This window comes from Anoplophora glabripennis, unplaced genomic scaffold (genome assembly GCF_000390285.2).
Source record: "Anoplophora glabripennis isolate ALB-LARVAE unplaced genomic scaffold, Agla_2.0 scaffold10, whole genome shotgun sequence".
Taxonomy (NCBI): Eukaryota; Metazoa; Arthropoda; class Insecta; order Coleoptera; family Cerambycidae; genus Anoplophora; species Anoplophora glabripennis.
Window position 1 is genome coordinate 825,504 of NW_019416481.1, and position 14,464 is coordinate 839,967.

The 14,464-nt window shown below is 34.1% G+C and overlaps 1 protein-coding gene across 1 annotated transcript; it reads right to left on the bottom strand.

The window, feature by feature from the left end:
* Nucleotides 1-13,667: 13,667 nt before the first annotated feature.
* LOC111691600 lies at nt 13,668-14,252 on the bottom strand. Its single transcript, XM_023454674.1, has 2 exons — nt 13,946-14,252; nt 13,668-13,821 (listed from the first exon to the last, which is right to left on the bottom strand). The coding sequence occupies exons 1-2, from the start codon at nt 14,244-14,246 to the stop codon at nt 13,685-13,687; spliced, it is 438 nt and encodes a 145-aa protein (XP_023310442.1). The 5' UTR covers nt 14,247-14,252; the 3' UTR covers nt 13,668-13,684.
* Nucleotides 14,253-14,464: the final 212 nt, after the last annotated feature.

Sequence of the window (14,464 nt, forward strand, 5' to 3'; positions counted from 1 at the left end):
TTAGCCCCTTTTTTTATTTTGCAAAAACGTTGTGTATTTTCTTATAATAGTTGGTTGATGTTTAGTGAAATAAACAGTACGTATTTGACAGTTGTTCTCTAACGCAGAATTAACAGACATGCATTTCATGTATGGTCGTGCTAATGGGAACGCCACCGAAGCGCGACGTCTTTATGTTGACGCTTATCCAAATCGCCAGATTCCTTCACAACGCATGTTTGGAAGAATTCACCAAAGATTGCGTGATACCGGTTCCTTGAGCAAACAGTGCCATTTATCCGGAAGACCAAGGTCGGTATCCATTTCTAGAGCAGAAGAAGAAATTCTTGCACTGGTAGAGCAGAATCCAGGTACGAGTGTGCGTAGAATATCAGCCGAGGTAGGAATTAATGGTCCTCTTGTTGGAGAATCCTTCACGAGTAACTGCTTTATCCATACCATGTGCAGCGAGTACAGGCCTTAAATCCAATAAATGATCATCAAGCACGTTTGGTTTTTTGCCGCTGGTTTCTACGTCATGATGCTGAAGACCCTCGTTTTCTTGCAAACATTCTTTTTACTGATGAGGCCGGGTTCACAAGAAATGGAGTGTTTAATTTTCACAATACGCATATTTGGGCCGACGAAAATCCTCATGCTCTAATAGAATCTGGACATCAGGCACGTTTTTCATTAAACATTTGGATGGGTATTGTAGGTAACAGGTTTCTAGGTCCTGTTGTTTTACCAAACCGATTAACAGGCGCTGCTTACCTCAACTTTCTGCAGAACACACTGTATGAGTTTTTGGAAGATATTCCTTTGAATCAGAGGCAACAAATGTGGTTCCAGCATGATGGTGCTCCAGCTCATTTTTCCATCGCCGTTAGAGAGCATTTACGCCAAACTTTTCCACATAGATGGGTAGGAAGGGCCGGACCTGTTTTGTGGCCTCCAAGATCGCCTGATCTGAACCCTCTAGATTTCTTTGTTTGGGGATATTTGAAGACATTAGTGTATGGTACTCCTGTAAATAGCCTGGAAGAGCTGCAGCTACGGATTAATCAAAAGTGTCAAGAAATCCAAACCAAGGAGGGTGTTTTCGAAAGAGTTCGAATATCGAGGCGAAGATGTCGTACCTGCTTGGAAATAGACGAAGGGCACTTTGAACATCTTCTGTAACTTTGTTTTTTGTTTGTTAAAGGCTTTCTTTGTCGGTTTATTCCTAATAAAATAAAATGTTTGAAAAACGAATAGTGGTCCATATCTCCGCAACCGTTACTTCGCGGACCCATGTTTATTAAGACTTTTCTGCTTATTTTGGTTCATACTATTACCTCCTGAAATATTTTACACTCTTTTTTTAACACCCTGTAGAAGGGTATTTTGGAGGAAGTGGGAGAAAACTAGCGCTAGACGGTAGTATCTAAAAGACACTTACACGAACAAAACTGGATTGTACTAGGGGACTGGTTCTAAAAACTCTGAGCATCTGAGAAGAGACGTAACCTACTTCCAAGACGTAGAACCTGCATTCACAAGGCAAACAGTTTAAATGCTTTTTCTAATAATGTATTTTTTATGAAATATAAATGTTATGTTTCTATAAATTTGATTTACCATTTTTTATGTAGGAAACATTTTTTACATCTTAACAATGCAACAACATGTAAGTTATTAATGAAAACGAAAAGTATAACAAAAAAGGAAAAAAGCATTACCAATATTGCTTCGCTGTGATTGTCAAGAATCCAATACTTATAAATTTTGAGGCAGGAACTTTTCCTGCGGCTTTATATCATGTACGATTTTTTTTTGACGGTGATACCAACAGTCTTTTACTAACAATTACATAATTTTGTTAAATCTTCACACGTCAAAAGGAAAATGCCGCAATTTTTATCACGCATAGAGTGTTTTCGCTGTCCCTTAGCTTCGGCCCAGAGTCAACAAACCTTGACTGCACGTGCAGAAGGATTGCACAAAGCCTGGATTTGTTATGCGAACGTCGACTGGAAATTACGTTTGCGATACGCTTTTCCTCGTTATGAACCGGTCGTATAATTTGTCTTTGGTTTTAATTCCATTATATCACTAGCGCGGTCTCACACAGCTAAAAACGTAAATTTTAATTAACTTCCACCTGCCGACGGTCATTCACTGCTAGCGAATGTTCTTCAATTAACTTTTAAACATAATTGTTTTAGATGCAACACTTTTCGTTTGAACTTCAGTGACGTAGAAGCTGCTTTTAATGTTCAGGGTACCCATCCTACACTGACGAGGACTAATAACTTCGAAACTTTGGTCTCTTGTCACATGGCGGTGTTACAGGCCTGAATTTTGTGCTAAAATCAGTAATTTGTTGTAAAATCAATTTAAACACAACAATGATTTAATTTCATAACGTTTTTTACTATTCCTACCTGTCGGGGATGTTCTTCGAGTTTAAGGGGCGAATTGTGACCCGTCCTATATTTTTTGTCGCTTTAAGATGGGATTTGCCAGACCGAACACATCCTTTTTTATCACCACGCCACAACAGCTACAGAAAACCGGCTTTTATTCCAAATCCAGTGGGAATCCTTTGACATACTGTCTCGGATAACCCTTTTACCAGACGGAAAGTAGTACGTGATGGCTACAACCGTGATGGAAATATATTTCGCTGACATAATAGCGCGTCGAAAGTGACAAAGGAATTTTTTAGCGAAGTGCGTTTAAGGATTACCACTACAAAAGAAATTTGCAAATTGTTAAAGAATTATTTTCCTTGTCGCTACTATAATTCGTCAAAAAACTGTTATCTGCTTGTTCGTTGATATCATTTCAGTGGCGATTGAGGCCGGATCTCTCTGTAAAATTTGACTTTCACACCGTAAAATCAAAATAACAATATACAAATAATTGTTTGAATATTAAATATCTCGCCGCTCACTCGCCGTTTCTATCGGCGCGGCATTGGATACTGTTACTCCCCACTAGCCCCACCCAAGAAAGGCCAGAAATTCTTTGCTTGTAGGCGCGTCACACTTGCCTACAATATGCTACAATTCCCCCTCCACGCGAGGCGGTTAAAATAACGTGATTTAGGAGGGAGCTGAGGCCGGCTCAAAGCTGCTTATAGTGTTTCAGTTTGCGGTAAATGTACGCGTCGCATAGTACGCGCACGCGTGTGGTGTTCGATACAGTCTAGGGACAGTACAAAGGTTTTATGGATAAGGACAAGGGAGGTATTAATTTAAAGTAAATAAAAAACAACTTTCTTCCAACAAAACAAAGTAAGACTAAATTTAACGTAATTTAATAGATACTTATTATATTATCAAACACCTACATAGGTAGCTAATAATGAGATTATCTCACAATATTGTTTTATCTCTTGAAATAACTTTTTCAAGACGCAATGACGTAAACTTGTCAAAGAATTTCTGAATCAAGAAACGAAGAAAAATTAAAAAATATTTTTAATTATGCGAAAAATATTACTAGACTACCAAGTAAACGGGGCAAAAGTTGCGACGAATTAGAAATATTTTCGAAGTATATTTCCTCTTAATTAAGTACCTATTCGTTTTGGAAATTTACACGATTTTTTTGCTTTAATATTTTCCTCAAAATTTCTCGAATATGCAAACAAATTTCCCGAAAAATCGTATGAATGTTTACTACAAATGTATCCTAAAGTTTTTGAAATAGATAGGTTGAAAAACGAACTTAATATTTTGTACAGAGACGAACAATTTCGTAATTTAGAAGTTCAAAAAACGATAGAAATATAATATAAAGAATTTAAAATGGTATTTTCGGAAACATACAAATTGTTTTGCACAGTTTTAACGACTCCGTGACAAGTATCTCGGTAGAAAGAAACTTTTTGTGTCTTAAGCGCATTACGACTTAAAAATATTCATAAACTAAGTAGGAACAATTTTGTTAATTATTAGGTAAATATAGATATCACTTTGTTTTTTTTTCTGTTACTTATTTTTTTGTAAATACAATTTTTTTAAAGTTCTGATATTATTATTAATAATATAAGTCTTTAATTTATGGTTATAGGAGGGCTATTGACGAAGATCTCCACAATAAAAATGACGTAGAAACTGATTCCTATTTATCACTTAAGAAATATCCAAATAATTGCGTATTATTTTTTATAAAATCTAAATGAAAATCCTGCTCGTGAACATCAGTTTTTCTATAATATTGTAAATGCAACTAAAAATTTTCAGATGCATTTAATCGTTTGACCTTTAACATTTATAAATTTTTGCCTGCGGCGCTTTTTTAAATCTTTCTTGACCACCTAGTCCCACGAAACGCCACTGTATCATTATACAGAGTGAGTCTAATTTGATGAAACTTTGGCGTTCAGAGATTATGAAAAATAAAAACGCGTTATCAAGTTCGATTTTCAAGACAAATATTCCAATTAAATTTGATACTTTCATTTGTTATTAAGTTAAATAACAAGAAAATATTTAGAATTATATTTCTAACGTTTCAACACAGATTAGTGACATTACTTTTTTAGTTTATTTCATAGTTGTGGACCTACGAAACAAATTGTTATTTGAGAATCTTAGTTGGCCATGATTTAAATGGACGATTATATTTATGCTTTTCAATGACGTATATTAGTTATAGTTATTTCCACAAATCATATTCAGATAGTGAATTTTGTTGACACAAAACAGAACTAATTGAAAAGATTAAATTTCAGATTGTATTTTTTTATAAAAATGTTCATAAAAAAATACCTAAATATATTTGAATTATCTTCTATAATAATTTTAAATTTTTAATGAAAAGTAGGTTAGTATTTAGTCTGTGATTCTCTCACATTGACTTAGTTTAGGTGATCGGTCACTATAAATATTCCAACCAAGTAAACAATTGCACGCAGTCACAGTGGGATCATAAAAGTACGCACAAACGCATTTAGGAAATTTAAAATAATTACTCTTTTTTCTTATTCAGTCATAAATCCAAAACAAGTTAAAATAGCAGTAAAATTATGCTTGCCTTTGACGGGGAATACTGTTGCATTCATTTTGACCAATAGTTCATCAACCACACGTGCTTGATCATCATTTACACGCAAATTGACTTCATACCTGATATGATGTGGCAACAGATAAAATGTCGTTTCCAACCTCTTAAATGATGCCAAGGGATGTCAAAAAAACAGTTAATAACGACCTTGCTGCCAATGTTTTCGCTGCAATTTTTCTGCTCGTTTGGCAGAGTTTCGCAAGTATCTGTTCGTTTCCTTTGTAGCTCTGTATAATTCGCCCACTTCCGTATCAGTTTCATCTTCCCGTCACGTAGAATTAAATCAGAGCCGAGAGGAAAATTTTCCGGGTTGTGTATGGAACGAATTAGGTAGTTTTCAGCCCCCCATTGAGTCGGCTGAGACGCTTTGTATCGGGCGCACTTGGTTCAAACTAATATTTGCTTTCCGTTTATATGTCTTCCATGTTTCGCAAACATAATCTCCGATTTCGCGTTTTACTTTTCCCAAATCTAAAGCACGTGCGGAAGGAAAACAGTAGGAAAACAATCTCTCGGCGGCTCCCGAAATATTCTGAAATCTGAAAAACAATGGAAGTCCCCTACAAACCGCAAAATCGGCTAAACACAAATTCCAACGTTATTCGCAAATAAAAAAGTATTGTACCGGATAATTGTAAGAAGGAATTCGAAATACAAAACGCAATATCTTAAGAGTTCAGTAAATGTTGATAATTTGGCAATATCGCAATTCAGGGTGATTGCGAACTTAAAACTAAGTACTTCTTAAGAATAAGTGAATACTGACCTTACTTAACAAAACAATAAGAACATGTTGGAAGCTACTGGAGTCGAGAGGGACCGGCAAGTCGTATTACAAGCCACGTAACTGTCGAACATAAGCAACCAACATAGCATGATTGGCATTATCAACTAAAAATACCTAAATATCAGTTGGAGTGATTGAAGGAGTTATAGATGTGATTAAACAAAATTTACTTGTTAAGGAATTACAAATTTTTAATATGAAAACAACAAGAACATGAGGTGAACCTAAAACTCAATGGCGTGCCAAGCGGGTCAAACGAGACATTGAGCCGCTGCTTCAGAATGCTTTTCAAGTTCACGTCACGTCAGTATACTGTTGCTTTGTTGTTATCGTGCGGATGTTGGGTAATTAATTCCCATCCGTTGGTGTTATGGTGGTGTATTGTGGACAATTTAATTTGTTGCTTCTTAATAAATAATGCGTACACCTATGTCCCGCGGTGCAGTTCAGCCCCAATAATTTATTAGTTTTTTATTTTATTACGGAGTAAGATAAACAGGGATAATTTATTTTTTCTTATAGATTCTTTTTCCGTGTAGTGATGTAAATAAGCTTTTGACAAACGTCGTTTTTTAAAAATGTCATTCTCTACGTTACTATTATTATTATTATTATTACAAGCTTTTATTTAACTTGCCTTGTTAGTATGGGTCAAATCTTGCAATTGAATTTTAAAACAGTTGTCCCCAACCGATTGAGCTGAAATTTTGCATACACGTTAAGTTTGGATGACAATGCATGGTTGGCTAAGTGACGTCATTCTAAATCTAATATGGAGGACTCCAAAAGATAGTGGACCAGTTATTTTTTATGTACCCCCATGATATGGGTATCAAATGAAAGGGTTTGCTGAGAAGAATGCGAAAATGACGTCACACTAAATTCAATATGGCGGATTTTTTTTTTAACTTCAGATGTATGTTTGTAATTCAAATCTTACAAGCCAAAGTAGGTACCACTTCCTCTAAACTTACTACTTTAAAATTTTGCATGCTTGTTCAATTCTGATGACAAAACTAAAAAGGCGTAAATAAATGAGAAGTAAAAAAAATTTGAACAAGCTTTTATGAAAATGCACTAAAAAGAAAAAAATAAACCAATAAGTTCATAAAACCCATAATGTGTAAAATGATTGCTCTATGAAGTGTCATCAGCAAAAATATGATATTCAAATTATTAATGCTCTTTTGCATCCACTGTTTACGCTTGAATATAAAAAACTATTCTCAAATCATTGTCAGGGCGAATTTTCATGGGCATTATTCTGCATTCAAATAGGATTCTAAAAATATTTCGTTCCGCATATAATTCATACTTCCTCCATTTGTAACCCTTCCACAAAGAGCTACTGTTTACTGTGTAAGTCGAGCCATCAGGACTAATGCATTGTTAAATAATAAATAATACTCCTATATATAGCTATGCAAACGGATGGATAAAATTACATTTTAATTAGGACACTGCTCTAATCAGTGACAGGAGCAGCTGACAATTTTAGGTCCCATTATTGGTTTATTGAAAATACTGCTGCAGAGTAACAGGTATTCGATACGGTTATTACGTAAATGTAAAACGTCGAGGGTTGGAAATAATCAAACTAATAAAAATATTGAGTAGTTGAAATGTCACAGTTTGATCATCTAAATTTATATTTAAAACCGTATCGTGCAGAGAAAAAAATGCCATAAATGAAATTTTATTTTACAATATGTAACATACAATGTGGAAAAGCTAACCTCTAAAAAGTTATATTATAATTTATAAAATGCCATTGGGGAAAAATCATAGCTCTTCAAAGTAGTCAAAAGCTAACAATACTGGCATTCAGCATCTCCAGAAACTTATACAGGATGTCCCGTTTTAAATTACGCAACCCTTACGAAAGTTTTTGGGTTCGGAGGGGGACATCGGATGATGACCTTCAATCTGACCTTGACATTGATCTTCAAGATCATTTGAAAGTCAAATCTAATTTTTTAAATAGAAACCTCTATTTTTGACCCCGGATTCGGAAAGAGCGCAAAATTTTACGTTTAGATATTTAGACCCTTCTTGGAATTACCTTTAAAGGTTATTTCAAGGACAAAATATTTTAAATTACGCACCTGAATATCTCGTCAGGGGAGCCACCAATCCAAAAGTAACCCTTACAAAAGTTGTTGGGTCTGAAGGGGGACATCGGATAGTGTCATTCGATTTGACCTAGACGAAGAAGAAGAGCCTTAAGTACCTATCTAATCGCAAACGAACGTATCTAAACGTAAACGACCTAAGTACCTATCTAATCGTAAAGTTTTGCGCTCTTTGTGAATCCGGAATCAAAAATAGAGGTTCCCATTTTAAAAATTTAATTTAACCTTCATATGAGCTTGAAGGTCAATGCCAAGGTCAAATCCAATCCATCCGACGTTCCTCTCCGAATCCACAACTTTTGTAAGGGTTATTTTCGGATTGGTGGTTTCCCTAACGAGATATTCAGGTGCGTAGTTTAAAATGGGACACTCTGTAAGAACTATACAGTATAGTTTATTATTTATTTATTTATTTTTGAAAAAGACATGACCAAAGGTATATTACAAGAAACAATATACATGGGCTACACGAAAAGATCGTTTAAAGTTGATGGATGTTTTGTATCGAATCAATCTTTGAGATCATGCAAAAAATGTCATTCATTTTCAGTTTGAAAAACTTGTTCCCATATTTATTTAGCCATACCCATATCTGGTCGCTCAGTTGAAGAACGAGCGCGCGGGCAAATGCGGCACAAACACAGCCGCACTGAGCGACCTGGCCATAAATTCAGTTATCAACAAATGGCCTAGCAGTGCAGTGCAGCAATGCGGAATTTAGTCTGATTCAAGTAATTTTAATTTATAATGGGCACATTCATATTACAATTGCGAAAGGGAGAAATAAGAGGGATATTTTGTTCACTAATATTATTACAACATGACATTTTGGAGACCTTTTGAAATGGAACAAAACGAAATTTACCATCAGTATAATAAAATTGTTTGAAGACAAATAATTAAAATATGTTGTTGGTCAAATGAATATACCAGTATATAGACATTTTCTGCACATTATATAGAAATTATTATAATTTTTATCTTTAGCAGAAAACTTTTTTTGAGACTATGAAACTCATTAAATTTTATTGCTAGGCGTTTTTATACATGTTCAACTGACTTCGGAAAGACTATACCTGCAGACGAAGCGGCATTTCCTTATTACAATTTCATTTATACTCTTTTGGAAAATAACAAACGTTGATTCTAATATCCCTTCAATGCCATATTGATTTCTTCATCATCATTTTTTTAAACACATTTTACTGATTTGTTCGTCATAAGGATACATAAACATAGAATATAAAATGATAAATTTGATTATGCAACTTACAATGCTATATTATACAGGGTGATTCACAACTTATCCAAAAAAATTGGGAATAGATGCGGCATGAGAAATGGAGTCAATATCATAAAAAAAATTGTAAAATCCTTATAGTTTCCGAGAAAAAAATTATTGAAGTTGTAGTATTTTCAACCATAAAGTCGCTGGACACCTGCAGTCTCTAGCGTCATTCGAAATACGCGTGCAGAGCCACGTGGCCTCAGCGACCCCGAATACTGAAATCCGATTTTAAAATCGTCGTTGCGATAGTGTTTACAATAGTTTTTTTATTAGTTAGTGTCAAAAATGGCTTGCGTGTGTAGCAACTCGGAGTTGCTGGATATCGTTTTAATTTATGGTGAAGCAAGACAATATTTGTATTATGGTGAAACAATGGTGTTATGGTGATGCAAAACAACATTTATGTTAGTTCGTAGAAACTGAGTAAGACGGACCCAAACGTGTTTACAGGTCGGGACAAAATTTTGAACAGTTGTTTTAACAGGTATGTCAAATTATTTTATTATTTAAGACCACAAATTAATTTTATTAATTAATAATAACAATAGCGGCAAAAACAGTTGTTTATTTCTTTCTTGGGGAAAGAAATCCTTTCAATTTTTTGTAAAATTGTATTTGTAAGAGCCCTCTGTACAATCATAATTTTTTTTTGATAAGTTCTGAATCACCCTGTACATCTAACTCCATATTATGCAACGCAAAACAATACGTTACTAAGAATTTTGTATTAACATAAGTATATTGTTTGTATTTATTTGTAACTCAATTTGAAATCGACCTTTCTCTATATTTTTTGTCAATATCTAAAGTTGACCCAGTAAACATTGATATTTTATTGTTAGTGTTTGCAGAGGTTTCAGAACAATAAGAAACAATTCAAATCCATTGTACCTATTTTTCTGTCTTTCATTTTATTATTACAAGTACACCGTTGACATTTATATAGCCATATTTCGTTGAAATACACTGATAATACTGTTAGTGTGAAAACATTAATACTACAATTAGAAAAAGACTATTCTGTAAAAATATAAAGATTGCTGGAATTTACTTTTCTTCATTGTAGCTGCCTGACTACCTACTCTATACCAAGGGTAAGAATCACGTCAAATTTCTACCAGGAAAAGCATAAAGCTTAGAACTGCTCCTGATTTGAAGTTCGAAGGACGTCACATGTTTATTGGTCGAGCAAGGATGTCAAATAGTGCCAGTAAACGTTGAAAACAACAATCAGTTAGACTAACAGGATGGCAGAGTTTTATCAACCCCTGCATTTATGGTACAAAAGTCAAAAACATTGTATAATTTAAAATTGAAACAATTAAGAATACTAATAAATGTATAGCGAAATGATATTCATAGAGAGAATGGAAAATTGGAAGAATTTATTTAATTATTATGATGTGATCTTCCTCTATAAAGTCTTCCCACTCTCATTTCAAATCTTCATATGATCCATTCCTCTATTTTATTTAATAAAGCCTCACCTTTTTTATTAGACATACCATTACTGGTTCATCATTTCTTCGTCCTTTCTTTCCTGCGACCCATCTACTCTTAATCAGAAACGGTTTTAATCGTTTGGTGATACTTTCATATCAAATCATTTCGGCCAACGTGTATTCGAATTAGCTGATATAAAAAACGCGGATCATTTTCACCTAACACACTTTTTCGATTTAATAACGGTCCATAATAACTCTGCGTCGAAACTGAAAAGCTCCAAATTCGCCAGAACTCACCCTAACGAGCCCATTGTCTGCCGTAACAGAGCTAATATTTCAATAATCGATCGGTAAGGTGAATAATCGCTGGACCAATTTATACCAAATAATTACTTCCGCTCCGCAAATTTGGCGTGACATTATCTAGGCATTATCAGTACTAAATCAGCTGTCGACGGCTTATTAAGGCTGATTTGTGCATCCTCTACCGGCTGCAGCTCTCAGGGCCGGTATTTACCTTCCTTTTCAATTTGCAGCAAGCGCAGGGTGCTTTCGGTAATACGTCATGTCGAAATTTCAATTTTAAAAGATTTAAGAGTTCGGAAAGATGATACTATAACTTATTTAAGCTTAATATATCCTTCTGCAATGGTGGATGTCTTGCTCCTATCGTGGAGTTTGATAGTACTAAGTCATCTTCTTAGTCCAGTGATTTAGCTGATGAACATTTTTTTCAGAAAAGAAACAGTAGTAAGTAGACTTTCCATTTATGTTTCGCAAAAAAATTGTCATCGGTTACAGATACCTATACAAAGTTTACCAGAAAGGATTGAGTCCAATAAAAGTACTTTCGCATAAAAGTTGTACGTATCAAGAAGTCAATAAGCTGCTGACCTTGAATTTGACCTTAAGTCAAGGTCAACTTGAAAATATTAAATGGAACAAACATTTTTTTGTGGCCGCTATTAAATTATGTTACTTTTAATAGTTTTTGTGAAAAATAAGTTTGACCTTCATATGTCCTGCAAGGACATCTTGGAAAAATTTCTTGATTCCAGATTCCGACACAACATTTGTCGCTGTGTCCATTACTGACATAAAAAAATAGTGTATTTCATTTGATGTTAAGCTGACCTTAGATTGATCTTTCAGCTTGTGAAATATGAGTTTAACCTCCAAATAACCAGGAAGGACATATAGAAAAGAATTTCTGTCCACATACTTGGACGTAAATTTTGGCGTTCTATCAATTGCTGACATAAAAAACAACGTCTAGCATTTAATATTATTTGACCTTGAAACTTAAATTCAAGGTCAAATCGATGTAACTAGCATATTTGATTTCTCAGTCAGGACTGAGGTTTTATTAATTTCAAAGAAATGTATCAATAGGACATCTTGAGTAATTGCTCCTACTTTTCTTCTGCATATAAAAACCAGATAATTTCGTCTACATCCCATCATAATATTTGATAACTCTTATCAAATGAGTGATTTTACACTATAATTGTACTTTTGGGTACTTAGTACTTTTTATTACCTTTTCTTCATTATGGATAAAGTTTTGTGCAGCATTTGTCCCTACAAGTCCAAGACACTTGACAGTAAATAACTGTTATCGAGATTTTGTTGAAACTTTTTGGAATGCAAGAGAGTCTCCTTGATAAACCGCAACATTATATAATGGACTTGTTTACTGTCTTAAAGACATATTTCCTCGTATTATTCTGTTCAGCATTGCGTTCTTTTTATTCAGTAATTATATTCTCTTCAAATATACAATGTTATTCATTGAATTAAAACGTATTATAAAGAGAAACAAGAAGGCTACTTTAAAAATACCTCGTGCGACAATCTCTCACTTGCGGCACTTTTATAAATTACGTTGCCGAATCCAGTTTTGAACTAATAATAATATAAGAAATACACTGTTAATATTTATAGCCCGGGAGGCAGCGACATTATTGATGTAATTATTCCTACAAAGCTGATTTTTTCTCATTTTGTTGTTTTGATATCGTAAGTAAACGGAACGGCAGTCTACCGCGACAATGTGGGGGCAAACGTTAGTAACAATTTTTTAAACATGTAAATAAATAGTACTTAAATGCCTTATACCTACAAGGCTGAAACTTTTTAGAGTGATCAATTATACCTAAAAATACAGTATAGTGATAGTCTACCGCGTCGGAATGGGGGCCATCAAGGGTCTACCACCCACGCAAGGTGTTGGAAAATTAACTTTTTTGACTTATTTCTACAAGGCTGAATTTTTTTTCTCAAATACTTTAGTTTATAAGAGAACCAAAAAAACAGTCTACCGATCATCTAAGGGTGCAAAGCCTTGATAGACGCAATGGAATGCACGATCTCCCGAGCGCAGTCGCTGCGCCAATTTACTGTAAGCCGCTCTGAATAATAACTCATACCGGGATTAAATTACAATCTACAAAGCTGCTTTTTTGTCTATAGATATCTTACGATAATTATTGTCAAATAAACGTCTTATACCTTCGATACGAGGTGGCTAAAGCTTCGGTAGACGTGGCGAAAGTTTTTGCGCGGAAGTTGCTTAAAATTCCAAATTTATTATTAATTACAGTTTTTTGAGCTTACACCATTATTTAAACGTATGATATAGTAACAACGAGCGAGCGTTAGCGAGCGAGATTTTTGCTAGTATAATAGGTATTAACAAAAGTTCAAAAATTTTTTTTTTCAAATAACTGACCTTTTTCTTTTTTAACATTGAATAATTAAATTTATTTCACTTTTACTTATAATTTATAACAATAATACTTTTCGATAATAGCGCGCGAAATGCTTGATTTGCGATTCATCATCACATTCGTCAATTACACTCGTGCGAGAATTATTCTATCGCACTAGTATCGAACAATATTTTACGACACTTATTTATAAAATAAATGATAACAACGCAAATGTTTTTTATTACAACAATATAGTAATTATATAAAAAATAAATATATTTTTCTTATTCCTCATCGCTACTGACATTTGATTCCTCATCGCCTTCCATATCATCACTATCTTCATCCTCATCATCTTTCTGGTCACACACTCCATCATTTTCTTTAAGGTATTGACAACCGTCATTTGCAATTTCTGTATCTGCAAATAGCAATATATTATTAAATATTTATTATATTATGCTAACATAAATTCACCCCCTTTAGGGTCTGAAAGTCATTTTTTAATTGAGTTTTAGACCTCCTTAAAATGCAAATATGTGTACCTGAATCTTTATCGTTCTGTAGATCAAACGTCACATCATCGATTGACTGAGGCAATTGGTCGCCACTAAACCAATTAAAATCATATCTTGCATTCTCATCCACTTTCCAGCCACAGTCGAGTGGGGATAATGTTGTAGGCTCTTTTAAGTGAGCATTACTCCAAATTTGTGCAATATATGCTGTTCGGAGTATGTGTTCTCGGAGCTCTGATTGACAAGGTGGTAAAGCAGATGCATCGAAACTCTTGACCTTTTGACGAAAGATTTTATCGTTAGTAGTTTTGTAAGCTTTCAAAAACATCACTGATCGATGTGACGTTTGATCTACAGAACGATAAAGATTCAGGTACACATATTTGCATTTTAAGGAGGTCTAAAACTCAATTAAAAAATGACTTTCAGACCCTAAAGGGGGTGAATTTATGTTAGCATAATATAATAAATATTTAATAATATATTGCTATTTGCAGATACAGAAATTGCAAATGACGGTTGTCAATACCTTAAAGAAAATGATGG

Excerpts from the sequence above, each read along its gene's own strand:
- LOC111691600 (XM_023454674.1), bottom strand. The coding sequence starts at position 14,246 with ATGTTTTTGAAAGCTTACAAAACTACTAACGATAAAATCTTTCGTCAA. Across the intron at positions 13,822-13,945 it reads ACAGAACGATAAAGATTCAG|ATACAGAAATTGCAAATGAC; the intron begins GTACACATATTT and ends TGCTATTTGCAG.